This window comes from Gasterosteus aculeatus, chromosome 12 (genome assembly GCF_964276395.1).
Source record: "Gasterosteus aculeatus chromosome 12, fGasAcu3.hap1.1, whole genome shotgun sequence".
Classification (NCBI taxonomy): Eukaryota; Metazoa; Chordata; class Actinopteri; order Perciformes; family Gasterosteidae; genus Gasterosteus; species Gasterosteus aculeatus.
In genome coordinates this window covers 2,895,674-2,914,201 of record NC_135700.1, presented here as the reverse complement: position 1 = coordinate 2,914,201, position 18,528 = coordinate 2,895,674, and the positions used below count along the sequence as shown (strand labels likewise).

The 18,528-nt window shown below is 45.9% G+C and overlaps 1 protein-coding gene across 2 annotated transcripts in view; it reads right to left on the bottom strand.

Moving 5' to 3' along the window:
• Positions 1 to 4,727: 4,727 nt before the first annotated feature.
• The window catches only part of dpy19l3 (dpy-19 like C-mannosyltransferase 3), a 39,422-nt gene continuing 25,621 nt past the window's right edge, over positions 4,728 to 18,528 (bottom strand). For both annotated transcript variants that reach the window (XM_078085231.1, XM_040164143.2), the window contains 3 exons: positions 10,702 to 10,834; positions 7,682 to 7,840; positions 4,728 to 6,598 (listed from right to left, as the gene is read on the bottom strand). In XM_078085231.1, coding sequence (XP_077941357.1) covers positions 6,404 to 6,598; positions 7,682 to 7,840; positions 10,702 to 10,834 — 487 coding nt within the window. In that variant the 3' untranslated portion in view covers positions 4,728 to 6,403. The remainder of the gene's footprint in view (positions 6,599 to 7,681; positions 7,841 to 10,701; positions 10,835 to 18,528) is intronic.

Sequence of the window (18,528 nt, the reverse complement as noted above, 5' to 3'; positions counted from 1 at the left end):
GATTCTATGAAGTTCCTAAAAGACGCCAAAATGTTGCACGCTGAATTGCGAAGCTACCAAAAAGGAGGCCGTGTTGCAAACGTGACTGAGGGGAGTCAATTTAAGGTGAGTTAGTAGACTGCAGCGTTCCAGAGAAATATAAAAGTAGCAATTGGAGCACTTTGATCAACTAGGTCAACGTTGTAGACAAATTAATGTTGTTGTTGATCTTCCAAAATCACAAATGTGCCTCCGTCTTCATGTATCGTCCTATCAGAGGGAAGCAGTTAAAGAAGGTAATTCAGCCCACGTCCGTATCATCCATGGAACATCTGAAACTTCTGCAAGGAACCAGCACGGCAAAATGTCTCTTATTTCCTCCCAAACATCTTCTGTTATCAAAATGTCTTTTGAAGAAAAGAAACATGACTGGTATTTAAGTAAACATTTTATAGTACAATTACGGACTGAAGAAAACAAAGTGGTGTAATTATAGTGTGTGATTTAAAGAATTTAATGTGGAACGATTAGAGGCATTTAAAATGTGCTGGGTAGAAGTGGGTACTTGTGATTGGGGCCCCAAGGGCCCACATGAACGTTTTTTTCATATCGTTATTTAAAAGAGAGATAAAACAGAAAACATTGATCCAAAGTTGTTGGGGACGACTTCAGCACAGCAAGTAATAAAACATTGGATTTGCAGAATAAAGCACCTGTGAAAGACTGAAAGTGTATCCTTTGGTTCCTGGCGGTGCGAGTGATGCACGGCTCACTGGGGGAGGGGGGGGGGCAGTGGTCGCTGCTGGTTTCCCTCGCAGTGGGACATTGGACCTGCTGCAGAGTCGTCACACGGGATTCTGTGATCTGTTCTCTCCTGAATACGTCTGGTACGGTAATTAAACTGCTGCGTAACACGTTCCGCAGCAGCATCGCCTTGATTATTTACGGGGCAGTTCTGTCCCAGCAGGTGATGTGCGCACTTCTGTCATAGCCTCAATTTACTCCACCTGCTTGCTGCACACGGTGCTCACGCTGCGCAGGGTTATCTACTTCTAGGAGGACTCACGGCCGTTGTTCTACCTGCAGTGGGTCATTAACCTGCGTGGTCTGTAACCTATTGGCTACTATTACTGCAATGATTACAGACCATATTACATGGCCACACGGACGCTTAGTAAAGTATTAATGAAGCATTAAAGTAAAGTATTAATGAAGTGTGAACCAATGCCCAAGACCTAATGGACAAAGACCTTGAAAAAGGCACATGCATATTTTATTGTCCCTTATTTATTCGATGGATTAATGGCTGATTGGTTGAATGAATCCACCACTGTTTCAGAAAGGAACACAGTTGGAACATGGGGGTTTCTTTTCATATACACTTGAACTGCTGTTTTTAATTATTTGATGATTGTCATATAATTGTGCATAGTGTTAACTAAAAATAGTAGTCCATACTAAAAAATGTGTTAAATTGATTCATGAATTACCAGCCAAATGAATGGAAATGAAGGACATTATCCACTTTTTACGTCATTAAACTTAAACGACTGATGCTTTTCACTGTCTGGACAATCCGTTGCAGCTATGGAAGAGTCTTAAGGTGAGTCCAAATCCTGTGCATGAACATGAACATTAAGCAATTCATTCTATAAAAGTGTATGATTGATGTGTGATTTTGACTTAAACTGTAATTTGTTTTGCACGTTAACACAAGTGCTTTTATCTGTCACACACTAGCAGATATTCGGCCTGATTGGATGACGACAAAAGAGAATTATCACCGAGACGTCCCACCTTCTCATTACCAGCCTGTTCACACCGTGAGGACACAACGTGTCGTTTCAGTGGCTTTGTTCATTATCATGAGCTTCTTTAACACTCGTATGACCTGTGAACGACAGGGACGTGTCTGATGTCCACGGCTTCAGAGCAGCTGACCCACTTGAGGAGCTCATTCACGGTGCTGTCGGAGGAGCAGAAACTGCTGCTGCTTCGGTCAACTCATCCTTTGATGAGGTCAAAATTCTCAAGATTTGCTAAATTCCCGAGCTTAACTTCCCATGAAAACTTTCCGTCCCTTTGCAGCTCAATGTAACATACTTGCTCAGAAATCATATCTGGTTATGGCTTTTGTATAAACTGGTGTCGACAAACACCAGATATGCTCAATTCAAATCATTACACCCCTGACTCCTACGTGGTTTGAATGGTACCATTCTACACAATGCCTTCACAGATCAAATCAAAGATGTTGCTTCACACTTGTTTAGTTTGTCTTGTTGGAGAACTTCCCTGTGCATCTAAAAGCTTTAAAGTAGTTGTGCTCTTTTACTTACAAGCAGGGAGTTGGCGCCCACACAAACGTCAGAACCTTCTGCCGCGGTAATCTCATCTCTCATGGGGTCCGGTCGCAACAGCTCCAGCAGGGGACCCCAAACTTCCCTCTCCCGGGCCACATGTAGCAGCTGTGAGTGGGGGGCTCCCACGGCGTGTCCAGGCCAGTGTGGAGATATAATCTCTCCACCTACTGCATCAGTCTCCTGCTGAGAACCACGTTCTTAGATTTAGAGGATGAGGTTTCAGTGGTCCCTACTAAGGAGTCGACCTTTGGAGAGGGAATCGGGTGTGAAGAATAGCTCCCCATTCATCAGCGGAAGACATCAAGCCAAGTGACTTGGACGAGATGAAGGTGGGCTCCCGTTCAGTGAGGCGTCCTACGGACCACAGCGAGGACTTGGTTGGTTTGATTTGGTCATCCCGTGTTGTGTGAAAACTGAGGGATGAATTCTCCTTGCTGCACCGAGCCGATGTTAGCAACACAACACAAGCTTATCACGGCAGTCAGATGCAGAATCGATTTAATGCCTCAATGGAAAAATGGTGCTCAAACCAAAATAGCGCAGTGCCAGTTTCTCACAGCCTCCCGGTGATGACTGACAAACAATTTAAAGCTCAAAACAAACACATTCCCTTGATCAATCAGCACCATCCCAAAGGACAGCTGTTCTCACTGTAGTGACTGGCCTTTATGTCCCCATCACAGCTAAAACGGACCTTTGTTGTACAGTCGATGCACTGTAACGATTATTATTTGTTATAATACGGGTAGATGAAACCCAGCGTTCTGATTGGTTGAGAGTGAGTCACAGGGATTGCATTATTTAAGCAATACGGTACGATAAAGTACAGCCTCTCGTACCTTATTGCTTAAATAATCCCTTCAAAACAACGGTCGCATTTTTCACCTTTTCACCACGTGAGTTTCCTCACATTTAAGAAGATGAATTTAACTTTACTGTAGCAAATCACTTAGTGAAATAATTAAGAACTGAAGGCCCTGTTGAGCTTTCACAAACTGTATCCAGAGGAAAATAACAGGCCCAGTTTTCCATGTAGAGCGTTGGTATATTCTGCAAATACACACCGTACACACTGTGCATCCGGAGTGACACTTAAAGGTGTTTGTTGACATTGGAAGAACATCCATTGTCAACAAGTAGACATTCATAGTAAAGGCCTCCCGTTTTTAGATGGCACGCCATGCGAATCCTCTAGTCCACGAGCACAAGGGGTGAAAGTTCACGTAACCGAATGGGTCTTCAGATAAAAAGGGCATTTTCAAAACACCTCGGTTTCAAATGAAATCATTATTATCACATGAGGCTGTTTGGAGGACACGGTAATAGGTGTGATTTAAGGTCAATTAATTTGTTCCATTCATTTGCTATCTCTTCATTCAAAGTATTAATGTCCCCGAGTAAAAACATGAATACAAGTGGTCGCATTTGCTTCGGCGGCGCGGAACGGTTTGTGAAACGAGTTGTAATGAAGCGACGGGCAGAATCCTGCACAAAAGTTAATGGATTTCTTCACCCCCTCCGCCACCCAAATGAATTACTAATCCCAATATGTATGGAAATTAACAATGGTGAGAAAAAAGATTACATTAGAACACCCTTATTAGGCAATCGTAATTGAACCACTTTTATTTTAAATAAAGCAATCAGACATCTTTAAATGAAACATCCGATACGAAGGCGGGAGTCGGGGTGGGGAGGGGGGGGGGTCAGTGGTGGTGATCCGATCGGCATGAATTACAATGAGCCGTTAAACAACACATTTTCCAAACCTCGACAACAACTGGTGTACGAATGGTTCAATACGGGAAAGTGTACAGATATCGGTAGACTGCGATGCTGTGTGTGTGTGTGTGTGTGTGTGTGTGTGTGTGTCCCATCCACTAATTGTGGCCGGCCGTCCCATAATTACCGCCCCGTCTCCAGCCTTTCAAATGGCCTTCTCTCCTCAGAGAAAAGTGGGTTCAGATGCCTGTGAACGTGGGCTTAGATACCCCCCCCCCCGCTGCTGCTGCGTAAACATGAGCCGCTCCCCCCCCTCACCCATTCTGTTTCTCCTCCACAAACAAAACTCTTTTTGATATGCAGGCGTTGCCGCCGCCCCCCACACACACTATTTGGGATTGCAACATCGTTGTTAGCCTGCTGCAATTTCCTCACCACTTACATTATTCATGTGTGTTTAGTCTGTGTGTGTGTGTGTGTGTGTGTGTGTGTGTGTGTGAGACAGAAGATGGAGTGAAAAAGCTGATGCTGATGAAAACCACAGAGCCACAACTACAACAAGCGCCTTGGACCCCGTTGCCAAAGCGGGTGGGATTGAATCCTTCCTGTTCAGGGCTAATTGATGACATCCATTACAGAGAAGACAAATGGGACGAGCCAAAGGAAAATGTTCAGAAATTCCTAAAGAATACGTTTATTTGCGACTCCAAAAAGGCATTTCACGACACAACAACGTTCGGCCGCACGCGCAGTCGCCCCAGGACTCGTGGAAGGAGCCTCATCCAGAGCGACCCGACGCTTTCCAAGGTCAAGGGTGAACGTCAATACTTTACAAATTGTCACTCCAGATGTTTTGGGGGTTGATCGCGTAACATCCATGGAATCGAGGTATGTCTTCCCTTTGTAGAGCATCCGGACAGGGCTGACCTTCTAGGGGAGCAAAGAGCCAAATAATCCACAGTGGAGGAAACTAGAGAAGCTTATTAGATGATTGGCACCATGCACGTTTATTTAACTCCTCCATCACTATCCTATAAAGTTCTCCCAAACGTCGGTGGTACTTCTTAAAAAACAAAACAAACAAAATGAAAGTCACCGTAGCGCTCGAGGCTAAGTGGGTATTTAGCAAGCTTCTTTTCGCCTCATCAATGAAACCTTACTGAAGGAACTAATGTACAACACACAGAACAACATGCGGCACAGTACAGAAGAAGAAAGAATCTATGGGGACTGACTGGTGTCACAGCGGTTCACCAGTTAGCCCGTCACTAGTCACCGGAGCACGAAGCACCTAACATCATGGATCGACAAAGACGTGCGGGTCCATTCGGTCTGCCTCTCTCAGGGCTTTGAACGCCTCTCAAAGGTTTTCATTTCAATAAATAAGCTCTTCATCTATTGCCGAAAGAGGGAGCTCAGCGGTGACTGTGCCCGCGGCCGGCTGCTGGCAGACCTGCAAGTTTCTGTAGTGAGATTCATGGCAACAACGAAAAAATCTCTGAAAAGTACCCCAAGAATCCCGGCTGCTGAACTCGAGGCACTCAATTGTTTTCTCATCCAATCCCAAGTCTCTGCCCACTAACTGATCCACTAATGTAGTTAAACTACTCAACTGCCCAGAAAGTTGGAACTGTTGCAAATGTTAAGAGTAAGAAATATTTTTTTTGCCGTTTTAGAACAAGGAAGATCAATTCTAAAAAATAAAACGGCACGTTTTATGTCTAAAAAAAACTCTTAAAGGACGAGCCTTCAGCTGCTCTGTGAGTGTGGTTTGTCCTCGCCGGCTGGACGTGTCTGTGAAGCCAATGAAAACACACCAAACAGAAAGCTGGTTTTCCCTGTTATACATCATGTGTGACAACAGACACCTCTAAATCCTACTCACTGGTCCCTGGAATCGCCAGATGTCTCCGGTTCAGTTTCTACTTCTGAAGAATTTTATCAGAGCTCATGCTTTCAGTTTTTTTTATTACAACGTGTGGAATTTCAATCTTTGGAGTCATTCATGTTGTGTTGCTCAACTGTGCGAAAAGCATAACTATAATAATGGATTTGATAAAGTTTTGTTTTTTCATCTGATTTCATCTGAAAGCCGAGCAGAGAAAACAATACGAACGGATTAGATTCATTTCATGCCGCTGTGCTGAACTGATGCCGACGTCTGAGCTGCTGTTGTTGTTGTTGTTGTTCATCTGCACAGGGGAGAGCGGCCCCCAGCTCGGGTCGGCAGACCGCTCCAACACCGAGTCATGTGTTCAAAAAAATAATGGGAGAGCGGAACAGTGAGGATTCAGTGTTTCCCAGGGATAGTTTTCTCTCTCAGAACCACTGCTCCCGCTCTACTGAGCCCCACTGGGCTCCTTGGAGCTCTTCTTGCTCTTCTTCTTGACCCGGTACACGTGGAAGGTTTTGTTCTGGAACGTCCTGGTGAACAGAGCACTGTAAGCCTCCGTCTCCGTCTTAATGGCCTCGCAAAATCGAGGATGGGAGGCAGGGACGAGGTCTGGGTCATTCTCCCCCGGGCCGTCCATGATCTGATGGAACACACAAACAGCAGCGATATGTCGACATACAGATGTTGGTTGTAAATAAACACTGAGGCTCTATTTCCCCCTCAGGGGCGTTTCAACTGTGTGGTGCGACTCGCTTCTTTGGTTTATTGTTGATTATAATACGAGAAGATGAAATCCAGCGTTGTGATTGGTTGAGAGGGAGTCACGGCGGTGCATTATTCAGCGACAATGTACAGTTGCTGTTCACGTTGACCCGAGCGTTCCACTCAAAGCATCAGGTTACATTTTGCGCGACAGTATGTTGACATTTCAAGTTTCAAGCGGACAATCGAGGTGGACGTCATGAGCGAAGTCAATGAATGAGATGCTGTTTACGTGCACGTACGGGGGACTATTATTCTCTAGACTACTGAAATGCGATACACAACGTTTGGTGGCTACAACTATTTTGTGCTGAAAGGCTATTTACTTACTATTTACAACTTCGCTGGTAACCGTATTATGAAAGCAATTTCACATAGACTCACAGTACAATTGTGTATTGTATGATCTGTTTGAAGAAGAGGAGATTTTTTTGTATTATTCTACATATACAGGAAATTGTTCTCTACATTTAAAGGCGCCCGGGGGGCAGTTATGTGTCGGGACACTCGGACATGGACATGGCCTCTCTACTCCACGTGTGACGGTCGCCTACATTTGCCTGAGCACTTTATTCTTATGTGACATTTTATTTGATATTCTTTTTGTGTTTTATATTCTATTGTAAATTAAATTTTAAATTGAATATGTTCATATTTCTTGCACTGTGTAATTTGTTTTATTGTGCATTATATGCACCACCCGCCACAACAGATTCCTTGTATGTCCAATATCCGTGGCAAATAAATGGTTTTCTTTCTGATTCACAGAAACAAAACACTGGGGCAAACATACACGCATCAGACAAACACATCAAGGAAAAGGAAATGAAAGACAGAACGACAAATAAAAAAAAAAAGAAAGAGGAGGACAGGAAGATTTATTCCCAGTGTTCCGTCAATAAAGCTGTCTGCATGTCAGGTGCTGTCTGACGTCTACACAGGGTGAATAAATGCCACCCACGTGTCCGTTGGCCTGGTCGAGCAGGTCCCTCAGCCGGCAGCCTCGGCTGTGCCTCTTCTCGTAGCAGATGCTGTTCTCCAGCACCACATAGTCGGCCCCGATGGCCCGCAGGATGCTGTGGACCTCCTCCGGGGACCGGCGAGCGTACACCTGGTACACCTGCTCACACACACACACACACACACACACACACACACACGCACATTTATCTCGGCTTGTGTAGATTTCTGATTGCTTTCCCCCCTAAAGATGAGCTTGAGTTATAATTTAACAGCGAAGGAAACAAACTCCTCTCTTGGAACTAAATTACCACACAGATTTATTTTCCGAATTACATTTTTGATGAAAGTCTGATCAATTATACCGTGTTTACTGAAAGAAAAATGAAAAAGTGTTAAAACATAACGGATCTCTGTGAAATCTGTTATGGGTCATATTTTTTTTGTAGAAGAACAAATAAAGTGTGCGACAACAACAACAGATTTAAAAGAACGGGAAAGAAAAGTGTTCGAATGGGGTTTTGGTTTAAACGAGGGCTCGAACATGAAAGTGACAAAAACAAGATGCAAGTTTAATGTTTTCACTTTAGCGGCTTTTTTCCCCACAGAGAAACAGTTACACTTTATGCTAAAAAGGACACAATGATGTAGGTTAGAATCACGCGGCCTGATTCATAGGTTACTGTTTACTAGTGAAAACTAGTGTCCTCCTCAAAGGGTTAAACGTTTGCTAAACTGTGAAAGGAAACAGCTGTTAAGTGAAGCGACGTGCAGACGTGTCTCTCTATGCAAATGGGACTCGTTGGAGTCCCAGTGGACAAAGATGAGCGCTGCTGACATGGTTGTCTCACACCCGAGTGTCCCTCGGACGGTGTCTCACCGCCCTTGTGATGGAGATCAAGTTGGGGGAAGACAGCGTATTCCCTAGAAATGGCCGAACCTTTTTGTTTCGGCATTAACAGGAACTATGAGGAACGCTTTCCACAGCACGTCCGCCAACATTACCGAGATGCACTCAGACGAGGCGCCGCCGTCCAGCCTCCGGCTCTCCCCACCTTCCTATTCACAGCCACTTAACGGGTGCACATTGTGCTCAGAGCGCCGTCTGATCCCACATTCGTCCCCGCAGGTCACATGGCGTCCATCTACAGACAGCTCCCCCCGTCTCGCCCGCTAACGAGGACGCTAACACGGAGCCCAGTGAGATGAACGGCGGCGGTGACGGCGGCTTCGGCGCGATGGATCTCTCTGACAAAGAGCGAGTGTGCCATTAGAGCAACGGCAAGTTGGGCTTCCACTGTTAACGCTTTGGCATTTAATAAAAGGTACCAAAACAAAGCTGCCTTCATCCCGGCTCTCACCTCAGCGTGAGCCCGAGTGGCGACCCAATGGTAGGAAGCGTTTCTTCAGAACGCCGTCTCACATCGTTTTAATGATGCTGCATGTGGCTCACGTGGGTTTTTGCATCTCTGCGCTTTGTCTTTTGAGAGCAGATTCAAACAGTCGTGGGTCCGGCGAAGGTCGGTCAGCGTGTATTCATGAAGACGGGCGACTCTTCTGCTGCGCTCTCAGCTGAGAGGGATCATTTGTGCTCGCCGTGGGGAAAAACTCCACAGGGAGACAAAGGTTCATCGGCTTCAGCCGTCGTAGCTGGAAAAGCCACTATAGCTGCTTCGTACATGTTGAGGAAGTTTTCACTTTCACGCCAAACAAGCAAAGGGTCACCGTGATTTGAGCTGTTCCATTGCATGGTGCATTGTGAACGGAGACCAACAAGAAAATCCACTGAGCGTCTCATCGTCAGCTGGAGACGGACTTCATCTGCTGGAGCTAAAAATGGTTCAAGTTCAGTGGGAATTTGTGCAGTTTTTCTCTTTTTTCTGGGCTTCTCTGTCACTGCTGATTTAGAGACGGGAGCAGAAAGGAGAAGGTCTGGAGGAAAAAAATAAATGGAAATCACCGAAACTTCTGGGCTGTCACGCATCAGTCGTCAGCAAGGAGACTCAAACAACCAAAAGACAGAAAATACTACTGCGGCAGGCAAAGAGCGCCACGCCCCTCCTCCAGTTACGAGCTCCTTATGAGAGACACTGGCTCTCAGGTCAAACACAGCTATGAACGATGACCCAAAGTGAATTCATCTGAGGAGTCGCTCTGTGGCCACAGACAGAATCTATCATGTTTTTAAAGCGGTCGTCCCCTGGATGAATGCTTGTTACGGCATCGGTTGTTCACTCCTTAACTTCTTCAAACATAACGGCAGACAGGCGTATTTTCATAGCTTTGAATGTAAGGAGGGGCGGCGCGGTGGCGTGGTGGTCAGCGCCGTCGCCTAACAGCAAGAAGGTCCTGGGTTCCACTCCGCCCAGTGGCCTTTCTGTGTGGAGTCTGCATGTTCTCCCCGTGTCTGCGTGGGTTCTCTCCGGGTTCTCTGGCTTCCTCCCACAGTCCAAAGACATGCTCTGGGGATCAGGTTGATTGGGGACTCTAAAGTGACTGTGAGAGTGAATGTGTGTGTGTCTCTGTGTAGCCCTGCGATTGGCTGGCGACCAATCCAGGGTGAACCCTGTCACTCGCCCAAAGTTGGCTGGGACGGACTCCAGCCCCCCCGCGACCCCGTGTGCAGGATAAGTGGTGTGAAGATGGATGGATGGATGGTTATTAGACTTTACTAGAACATTTGGTGTTGTTTGGTATAAAAACTACGGTGAATCCTGCTCTAAACAAATGAATACTACTTTTACTGCACCAAATACCCCCAAGTGCCATTTATCCATAATCCTCTCTGGCATCACACCAGCAAAACAACTTTGTTTGTTTAAATCCTTTTTTGGAACATGGCTTCAAACCACCACAGAATGTAAATCTAACACGTGCACCATCAGCATTCATGACCGACACGAATAACCATCTATTTACCTCCCAATACAAATGTACAAATGTTGCTTTTACTGGGTTTGCGTTGTGCAGCGCCGCCCCCCTGCCCCGCGTGTGTGCTTAGCATAGTGCAGCCTCTGGTACCTGCTTGGTCCTCTCCCGCAGGTCTTTATCTTCATAATGGGGGTGGTTGGTGAGAACTCTGCCGGTGCACAGCTTGATGCCGGCCAGCAGCTGCATGCTGCCTGCAAATACTGCTCTCTTAGGGGTCTTTGTGCTGAGGACAAAGAAGAGAGAAGACGACAAACATCATTCTCACCAAATGTGTACAGAATCTTTTTAGGGCGTTGTGAGTGAGGTTGGAACCAGAAAAGGGAGAAAAAAAAAAGCTTGAAGAAGAAGAGCTTGTTTTCCAGCTTTAGCTTCCTGCAGCGGTTATCAGGACATACATACATACGTATTTTAAGGTTTCTTTCAAAGATGTGGCTTCAAGGACAGCCGTCTATGTCAGGAACGGAAAGAAAAGCATTCATTGGGCGGACAAATTGAATTTCAAACAGGGCAATGATGAAAGGTATTCAGTTACAGCGTGTTAACCTGCAGGTCATCTCTAATCCAACCCTCTTACCCTGATTTAGCAATGAAGCCATGGAGTAGATCAAAACAAGGTTCTGCATCTCAACGAGGCTGTTCCTAAAGCTAGCATGCTCACAATCACAATGTTCCCCATCTGCCATTTGCTGATTGAAGGCTGAGGCCGATCAGCAGAGCATCATCAGATTCCAGGTTCAAGGATTCAACGATCAGCAAATGTATTAGAAATCAATGTGGACAAGGATTTCAGGGCATTCCATACGAGAGTTGTTGAGGGTTTACGCAAAAGCAGAAACGTTACCGGTGATCTCATGGGGGCAGAACAGGAAATGTCACCAAGACATTACAACACACTTGTACCGAATGTTGAGGCGCTCCATTGAGGAAACATGGAGGCATTTCACAGGACACGTGAAAACCTCCGTACGGCCGTACGCCTCTTTCTGACTAGAATACACAAACTCAAAGAATTCATCCTCACCACGGAGCGCGCGTCAGAACAGAATGTCACGGCGATCAATCCAATAGTTCTGTTCCAAGTGGCGGAACCGCCAGTCGTCCACAGAGCCACGCAGCTCGCATGGCTACAAAAATAACATGAGATCCACTGTGGCCAGAATCACTTAGTCCCGCCCCTCGTGTGGAGAGGACGATAAAACATAATCAGTCTTTACCTAGGCCATTCTGTTCATCCGCCACGCATCAAAATTGATGACCCTTGCAGCAGGTTCCAGAATGAACTCCCCCAGCGGACGGAGATGACAAATTGCTCTCTTTTTATTATGCGGCATGTGGGAGAGCAGGCTGGGGACCATGAAGAGACTCGCCAGCATAATGCCATTAGACAGCTTTTTGAGAGATTACGGAGTACGTCGTGCGAGTTTAGAAATGCAGGGCAGTGACAACATGGAGCCACGTTGTTTTTGTGTCTCAGGCACTTTTGTTGTTGAGCCAACTTCTAGAAAATCCGTTTTCTCCGGTTGTAATTAAGGGATCAACGCTAATTAAAAACTGGAATCTGGTAATCAAGTGAACTCCGATATGACAAAACATATGCGGAACAACAATCATGATAAAAACCGCCAAAACAACATTCACTTTCACGTATTTCAGGACAGAACTTTTTGCCACACAGCACATCCAGCAAAATGTTTACACCCTTGGAAGTCACGGATAATGAGGAAGAGGGGGTTTCAACCCCCCGATCTGAATGGCAGAGCACACGCATGCACGTCATTATCGACATAACTGCCCGTGTTAAAGTCCAGCTGTACATAAAGTATGATGTGTGTGCAGCAACATAATGACTAGCCACAAGCCTCCTGTGTGGAATGCAGCCGCTTCGCTCGAGTGGATCTGCACACGGGCGCGTGTGTGTGTGTGTGTGTGTGTTCACACAGCGCAGGCTCTCGGGGAAGATGTGGGGGCTGACGTGTTGCCCTCCTGACCTGTAGTAGAAGTGGGTCATTTCCATTTCGGTCCGTCTTCCCTCTGCAAGTGTGTGAATTTAAGTGTGTGAATTTAATCGCCCACTGCATCCCGGGGAGCAGCTTCTGTTCCCCGGGATGCCGATTCATATTTAATTCCATGTTTATATTCTCATAAATAAATGCCAGAAGGCAGTGGCATGCTCCCCACTGACATTCTAAAAAGGATAAGAGGACATCGATGGAGCAGGGGGAGTCACTGGGGCCTCGTGCAGGGGACGCAGGCTTGTATGTATTTTACTGTATGGGTCCGTGTGTCAGGGCCACGCACCTCCAGAAAGCACCGTTGAGGGTAGAAAGAGATGCGCTGGGCAGCAGATCTACACTACCTGAGGAAAGTGTTGACGTGATCCATCACCGGCAGCCAAATTCAATTTTTAAGAAACTGTCATGACAGACAACCTAAAAACTACTGTAATCAATATTTCATTCATATAAAACCATTAATCCAATTATTTATTTGTCGGCAGACACGCACGTCTGGCTCTCTCATGCAGCACAGTGGTGGGGTTGTGTGAACGGTCCTTGTCTCTACGCCCACGTTAGTCAACGGTTTATATCGTATGGCCATACATGAAGAGCAGGGTAGACCATTATTCACATGCCTACTTGAATTACTGTAAAAACTAAAATTACGTTACATTTTATGCAAATATCATAAAAGGTGTCATCACATTTCTTTTGTACGTCAACACTGAGAATGGAACCTCACAGAACGTGAATGAGTTCAACTAAATTGTGCGTGACGTGCCCCCCAGGATTTTTGAGAGAGTTAATCAAAAAAGGACCCAATGTAGAATCAATCATAAAAATGAGTGTGGGTGCAGATTAATTACCATTAACAAACTTCACATTGAGAAAAACTATGTTTGGCCGCCACACCACATCCACATGTGATGAACCCTCAAAGCTTTTGGAACTACGGCCTTTTGATTGTTCAGACCTGACGTCTAAACCGATATGATTAAGATCATTGTTTGGGCCAAAGTGTGTATTATTATTGATAATAATAATAATTGACTACTGCCGGTAACTTCACCTTAGAGTGAACGGGTGATAAGTTGGAGGGAAATGAAGACGCTGTAGACATCTTAACGCTGATTGGTCAAAACTTTACATAGACTTGTAAAGAACATAATGTTGTGGCTCTCTTGAGTTTCCCGTTATTTCTACAATTCAGATTTTTCTCTGATAATGTGATTGGAACAGATTCTTTGTCACAAAAAACATTCATGAAGTTTGGTTCTTTTATGACTTTATTATGGGTTAACAGAAAAAGTGATCAAATCTGGTGGATCAAAAATATACATACAGCAACGCTAATATTTGGTTACATGTTCTTTGGCCATTTTCACTTCAATTAGGCGCTTTTGGTGGCCGTCTATAAGCTCCTCGTTGAATCTTTGACCACTCCTCTTGAGAGAATTGGTGCAGTTCATTTAAATTTGATGGCTTTCTGACATTTACTTGTTTCTTCAGCATTGTCCACATGTCCTCAATGGGATTTAAGTCAGGACTTTGGGAAGGCCATTCTAAAACCCTAATTCTAGCCTGATTTAGCCATTCTATTACCACTTGTGTGTGTTGGGGGTCATTGTCCTGTTGGAACACCCAACCCAAGACCAAACCTTCAGGCTGATGATTTTAGGTTATCTTGAAGAATTTGAAGGTAATCCTCCTTCTTCATTGTCCCATTTACGCTCTGTAAAGCACCAGTTCCATTGGCAGTAAAACAGCCCCACAGCATAATACTACCACCACCGAGCTTGACAGTAGACATGGTGTTCTTGGGGTTAAAGGCCTCACCTTTTCTCCTCCAAACACATTGCTGGTCATTGTGGCCAAACCGCTCGATTTTTGTTTCGTCTGACCACAGAACTTTCCTCCAGAAGGTCTTATCTTTGTCCATGTGATCAGCAGCAAACTTCAGTCGAGCCTTAAGGTGCCGCTTTTGGAGCAAGAGCTTCCTTCTTGCACGGCAGCCTCTCAGTCCATGGAGATGCAAAACACGCTTGACTGTGGACACTGACACCCGTGTTCCAGCAGCTTCTGATTCTTGGCAGATCTGCTTTTTGGTGCTTCTCGCTTGACTCTTCACCCTCCTGAACAATTTTCTCTCAGCAGCAGGTGATAGCTTGTGTTTTCTTCCTGATCGTGACAAAACAGTGCTGTGCACTTTATACTTGCTAACAATTGTTTGCACTGTTGCTCTTGGGACCTGCAGCTGCTTTGAAATGGCTCCAAGTGACTTTCCTGACTTGTTCAAGTCAATGATTCGCTTTTTCAGATCCATGCTGAGCTCCTTTGACTTTCCCATTGTAGCGTTTGTGGGCGTTTGTATCCAATGAGCTTTATTTAAATGGCCTCAGAGAAGCTGTAGTCACTCATAACCACTCACGAGAAGTTAAGAGGCCATGAAGCTCATTTCATTGACACTACTTTCTAAGTCACTAAAATTGCTAATTCACGTTGCTGTATGTATATTTTTGACCCAGCAGATTTTGTCACTTTTTCTGTTAACCCATAATAAAGTCATAAAAGAACCAAACTTCATGAATGTTTTTTGTGACAAAAAAGTATCTGTTCCAATCACTCTATCAGAGAAAAAGGATGAGGGCAAATGCTGCTAATTTAAACAATTTAAAACACGACAAGGAATTGCATGACAGGGAGATAATTAAGGGAACGGCGGAGCGCGTTGGCAGAAGAGTGAGCACTGGATGGAGGAAACAACGCGGTCGCCGTCTCACAGAGGGAGCCGGAAAAAATGGATTGGTACAAAAGGATTGATGTAGGAATGAATAGTGGCACATGCTTCCCAAGAATGGATAGAGTAATTACTTTTAATTAGACAGACAAATGGACACTATGAGAGCGTCTTGGTGTGTGTCTGAGTGAGTGAGTGAGTGTGCGAGTGAGAGACGAGCTCTATTTGCACTGGCCTTTCGAGGGACCTCATGTGAGTTAGGAGCGTGACCTTTATCCCGACAGGATGCGGAATCGAGGTCGCTCTTCACCGGAACCCTGACAGCATTGCTCATTTGCAAGAACAATCCAAGTGAGCATTGTTTATGGCTTTCAATAAAGGCTGCCCTCAGAGGAGAACCGCAGTGAGTGTATACAAACCCAATAAGTGGGCCCCCCCCCGGGACCAACCATTGCCGAGGACCAGGTGTTTTTTAGAACGCTCCCCCTTTCACTGGGTGTTTCCAGACATTTCATTTTCTTTTGTGTACTTAAACTCGTAATCAGCATTTGGCTGTATTTGGCTCCACCTTCTTGTGTTAAGCCAGGATGGCGACTAGAAAATGTTGAATTGAGGCCACGTAACAGTTGTCCACAAACCAGTGGGTGACATCATGGTGGCTGCGTCCCCTTTTGTCCCGGCACAGTTCATTCTCAGGACATGCGTGGACACATAAAAAGACAAATGATTAATTGAGTGCTACTGCCCAAAACAAACAAACAAATGTTTTATTTGGATATTAATTGACTGAGGGTTCTTTGGGGATACAAGGATAATGGTGTCTGGGTAACCCACTCACTGTTCTGTACTGCTTCAATAAGAGGCAACGGTTTGGGGTTAATTTAGTAACGTAACAAATACTTGCCTAATATTAAGACGGCGGTCTCCAGGATAAAAGTCCTGTATCAGTGTTACACACAACCCGCCCGCCCCCCCTTACCTACCGGGACTGTGCTCTTTCTACCACATCATTTGACTTCGCTCTGTGCAGCTGACGCCGATCGGTAGCGGACGCACTGGGATTGAGAGCATGCTGATTCGTTCTTATTTGGCACCTTCTGATAAGCTTTTACATCAATGTTAAACTCCACTGCTGCCAGTTAAGGAATGGACATAATGGTCTTTTACAAGACACTGACGGATCACCTGTTTCCCGGTTCCAACGTGACGCCCGGTCAGATAAACAGATCTGATTTTACCTCAAATACGCTGACTCCTTCATTTGAGCCGGTTCCCTCTCGGAGCCTCATGCAGCAAAACTGCTGTCAAAGCTCATTAATAATTCCAAATGCAGCCTCCGCTCAAAAGAGGAGCTGTACATTTTGTTTTGGGTGGCAAGGGGGGGGTTAGGAGTAAAACCTCCCGTGCTAAGGAATGTCAACAACAAAGAAATCCTACAAATACCCTGCAGTTGTGACTTTCAAATACTGCGTAGTTTTGAAATGCGTTGAAAAGCTCCCGGCTCTCATCTGTGCTGTGGACGCGTGAGCTGCATCCACGGCCCCCGGTGAAGCTGGAGCCCTGACGGGGCATCATCACGTGGCGGGGTCTCAGCTGCTCCGCGCCACGCGGCTCCCGGGCGTCGGTCACGGCGGGAGGCGGGATGGGGGGCTAATCAGCGCTCGGGCATTCTTACCCATGAGCACTCTTCGATTTAACGCAGCAGCGCTTTGGCGGTATGGATGGAGGCCATATAGGTGACTTTAAGAAGTGCATACTCACGGCTATAACTCAGGCGTTGGGAGCAGTGGAATGACCCTGCATCGCTATAGATTTATTGACCGTCCGTTGAGAAGGGACCATCAGCCTGCTGCTCGGGAGCCGCTGCGGTTATCAAGTAGAAACTCGTGGTCGTGCAAAAGCACAAAAGCACCTCGGCCGCCTGCTATCGCGTTAACCTGCGGCGCAGTTAAAGTCCTGACCCCCTGTCGTCATGTCAAGAAGGGGATATTAGAGAAAACAAGACTATGTCTGTATCGTTTGTACAATAAGCTGGGTGTATGACATGTCCGCTGAGATAAGGATATGAAATCTGCGTGACGTGTGTGTCCAGAAGGCCACTCGGTGTCTCATCATGATCAGATGTCTCAGGATAAAGAACATGATGGTCCTTGTACAATGAGATCATTGTGCGTGCGCAAAACCTTCCTGTTTACCATGCCGTACCCCAGTATCCCGTACCCCAGTATATATGTGCATGGGGGCGGGAAAAGCTCTGTCTCCTGTTTGCAAATATTAAATGTCCTGTTTTTGAGGTTTTTACACTGGTGTATTAGTATTCATTTTTCAAACCCCCCCTCATCCACCTGACCCGATTATATTTCATAATTCCTCAGAGGGCGTTACAGTCTGTACACATGCAACATCCTCTGACATCAGCACAGGTAACCCCCCCCCCCCCCACCCCCCTCACACACTCACAGATATCTTTACCCTTTTCCTAATCCTATTCCTGTTTACCTTCTCTTTCTGTATCCTCGTTAATTCCATGAATACGGATCAAAAGATCTCCTCTCACTCCGGCTACATAAACTCCTTCTGTTCTGTGAAGCCTTTATTAGCCTACATGACTCACGCATGCGGCAACAACCCCGGCCTGCAGATAGAATTAGCATAACAAGTCGCTGCCCCTCTTCTATATGCACGTATGTATCCGTCTTTGTTTTGCCGTTTGCGAATGTCCCGCGATGCGCCATCCGCTGGAGAACAGCGTGTAACACTGAAGCGCTTCTTCTGGGATGTAATTAGCGCAGCGGCAAGGAGCTTAGCGCTTAGCGCTTAGCCCCGGCCAAGGTAACTGGAGGCAGCCCCTAATCCCTCGGAGCCTAATGGGATTAGTGAACCTGTGTCACACGCACTAATACATCCTCCTCTACCTCACCATCCATTGCTCTCTGAGCCACTCCACTATCGGTCTGACGGCATTTCTTCAAATCCATCCATCCCATCAGCGTCGTGCTGCTGATGATGGGATGGGAGGAAAACATCCCCCGCGTTTCAATGATGTGAATCTCCCTCCAACACCATGCAGCACAATGAGTGGAAGACACTGATTTCACAGCGTTTCCGGGTATCTCTGCTTTCATATTTCATAGGCCTTTCACACACAAATTTTCTGCGCGGCGCTTCAGTTCCGAGAGGCAG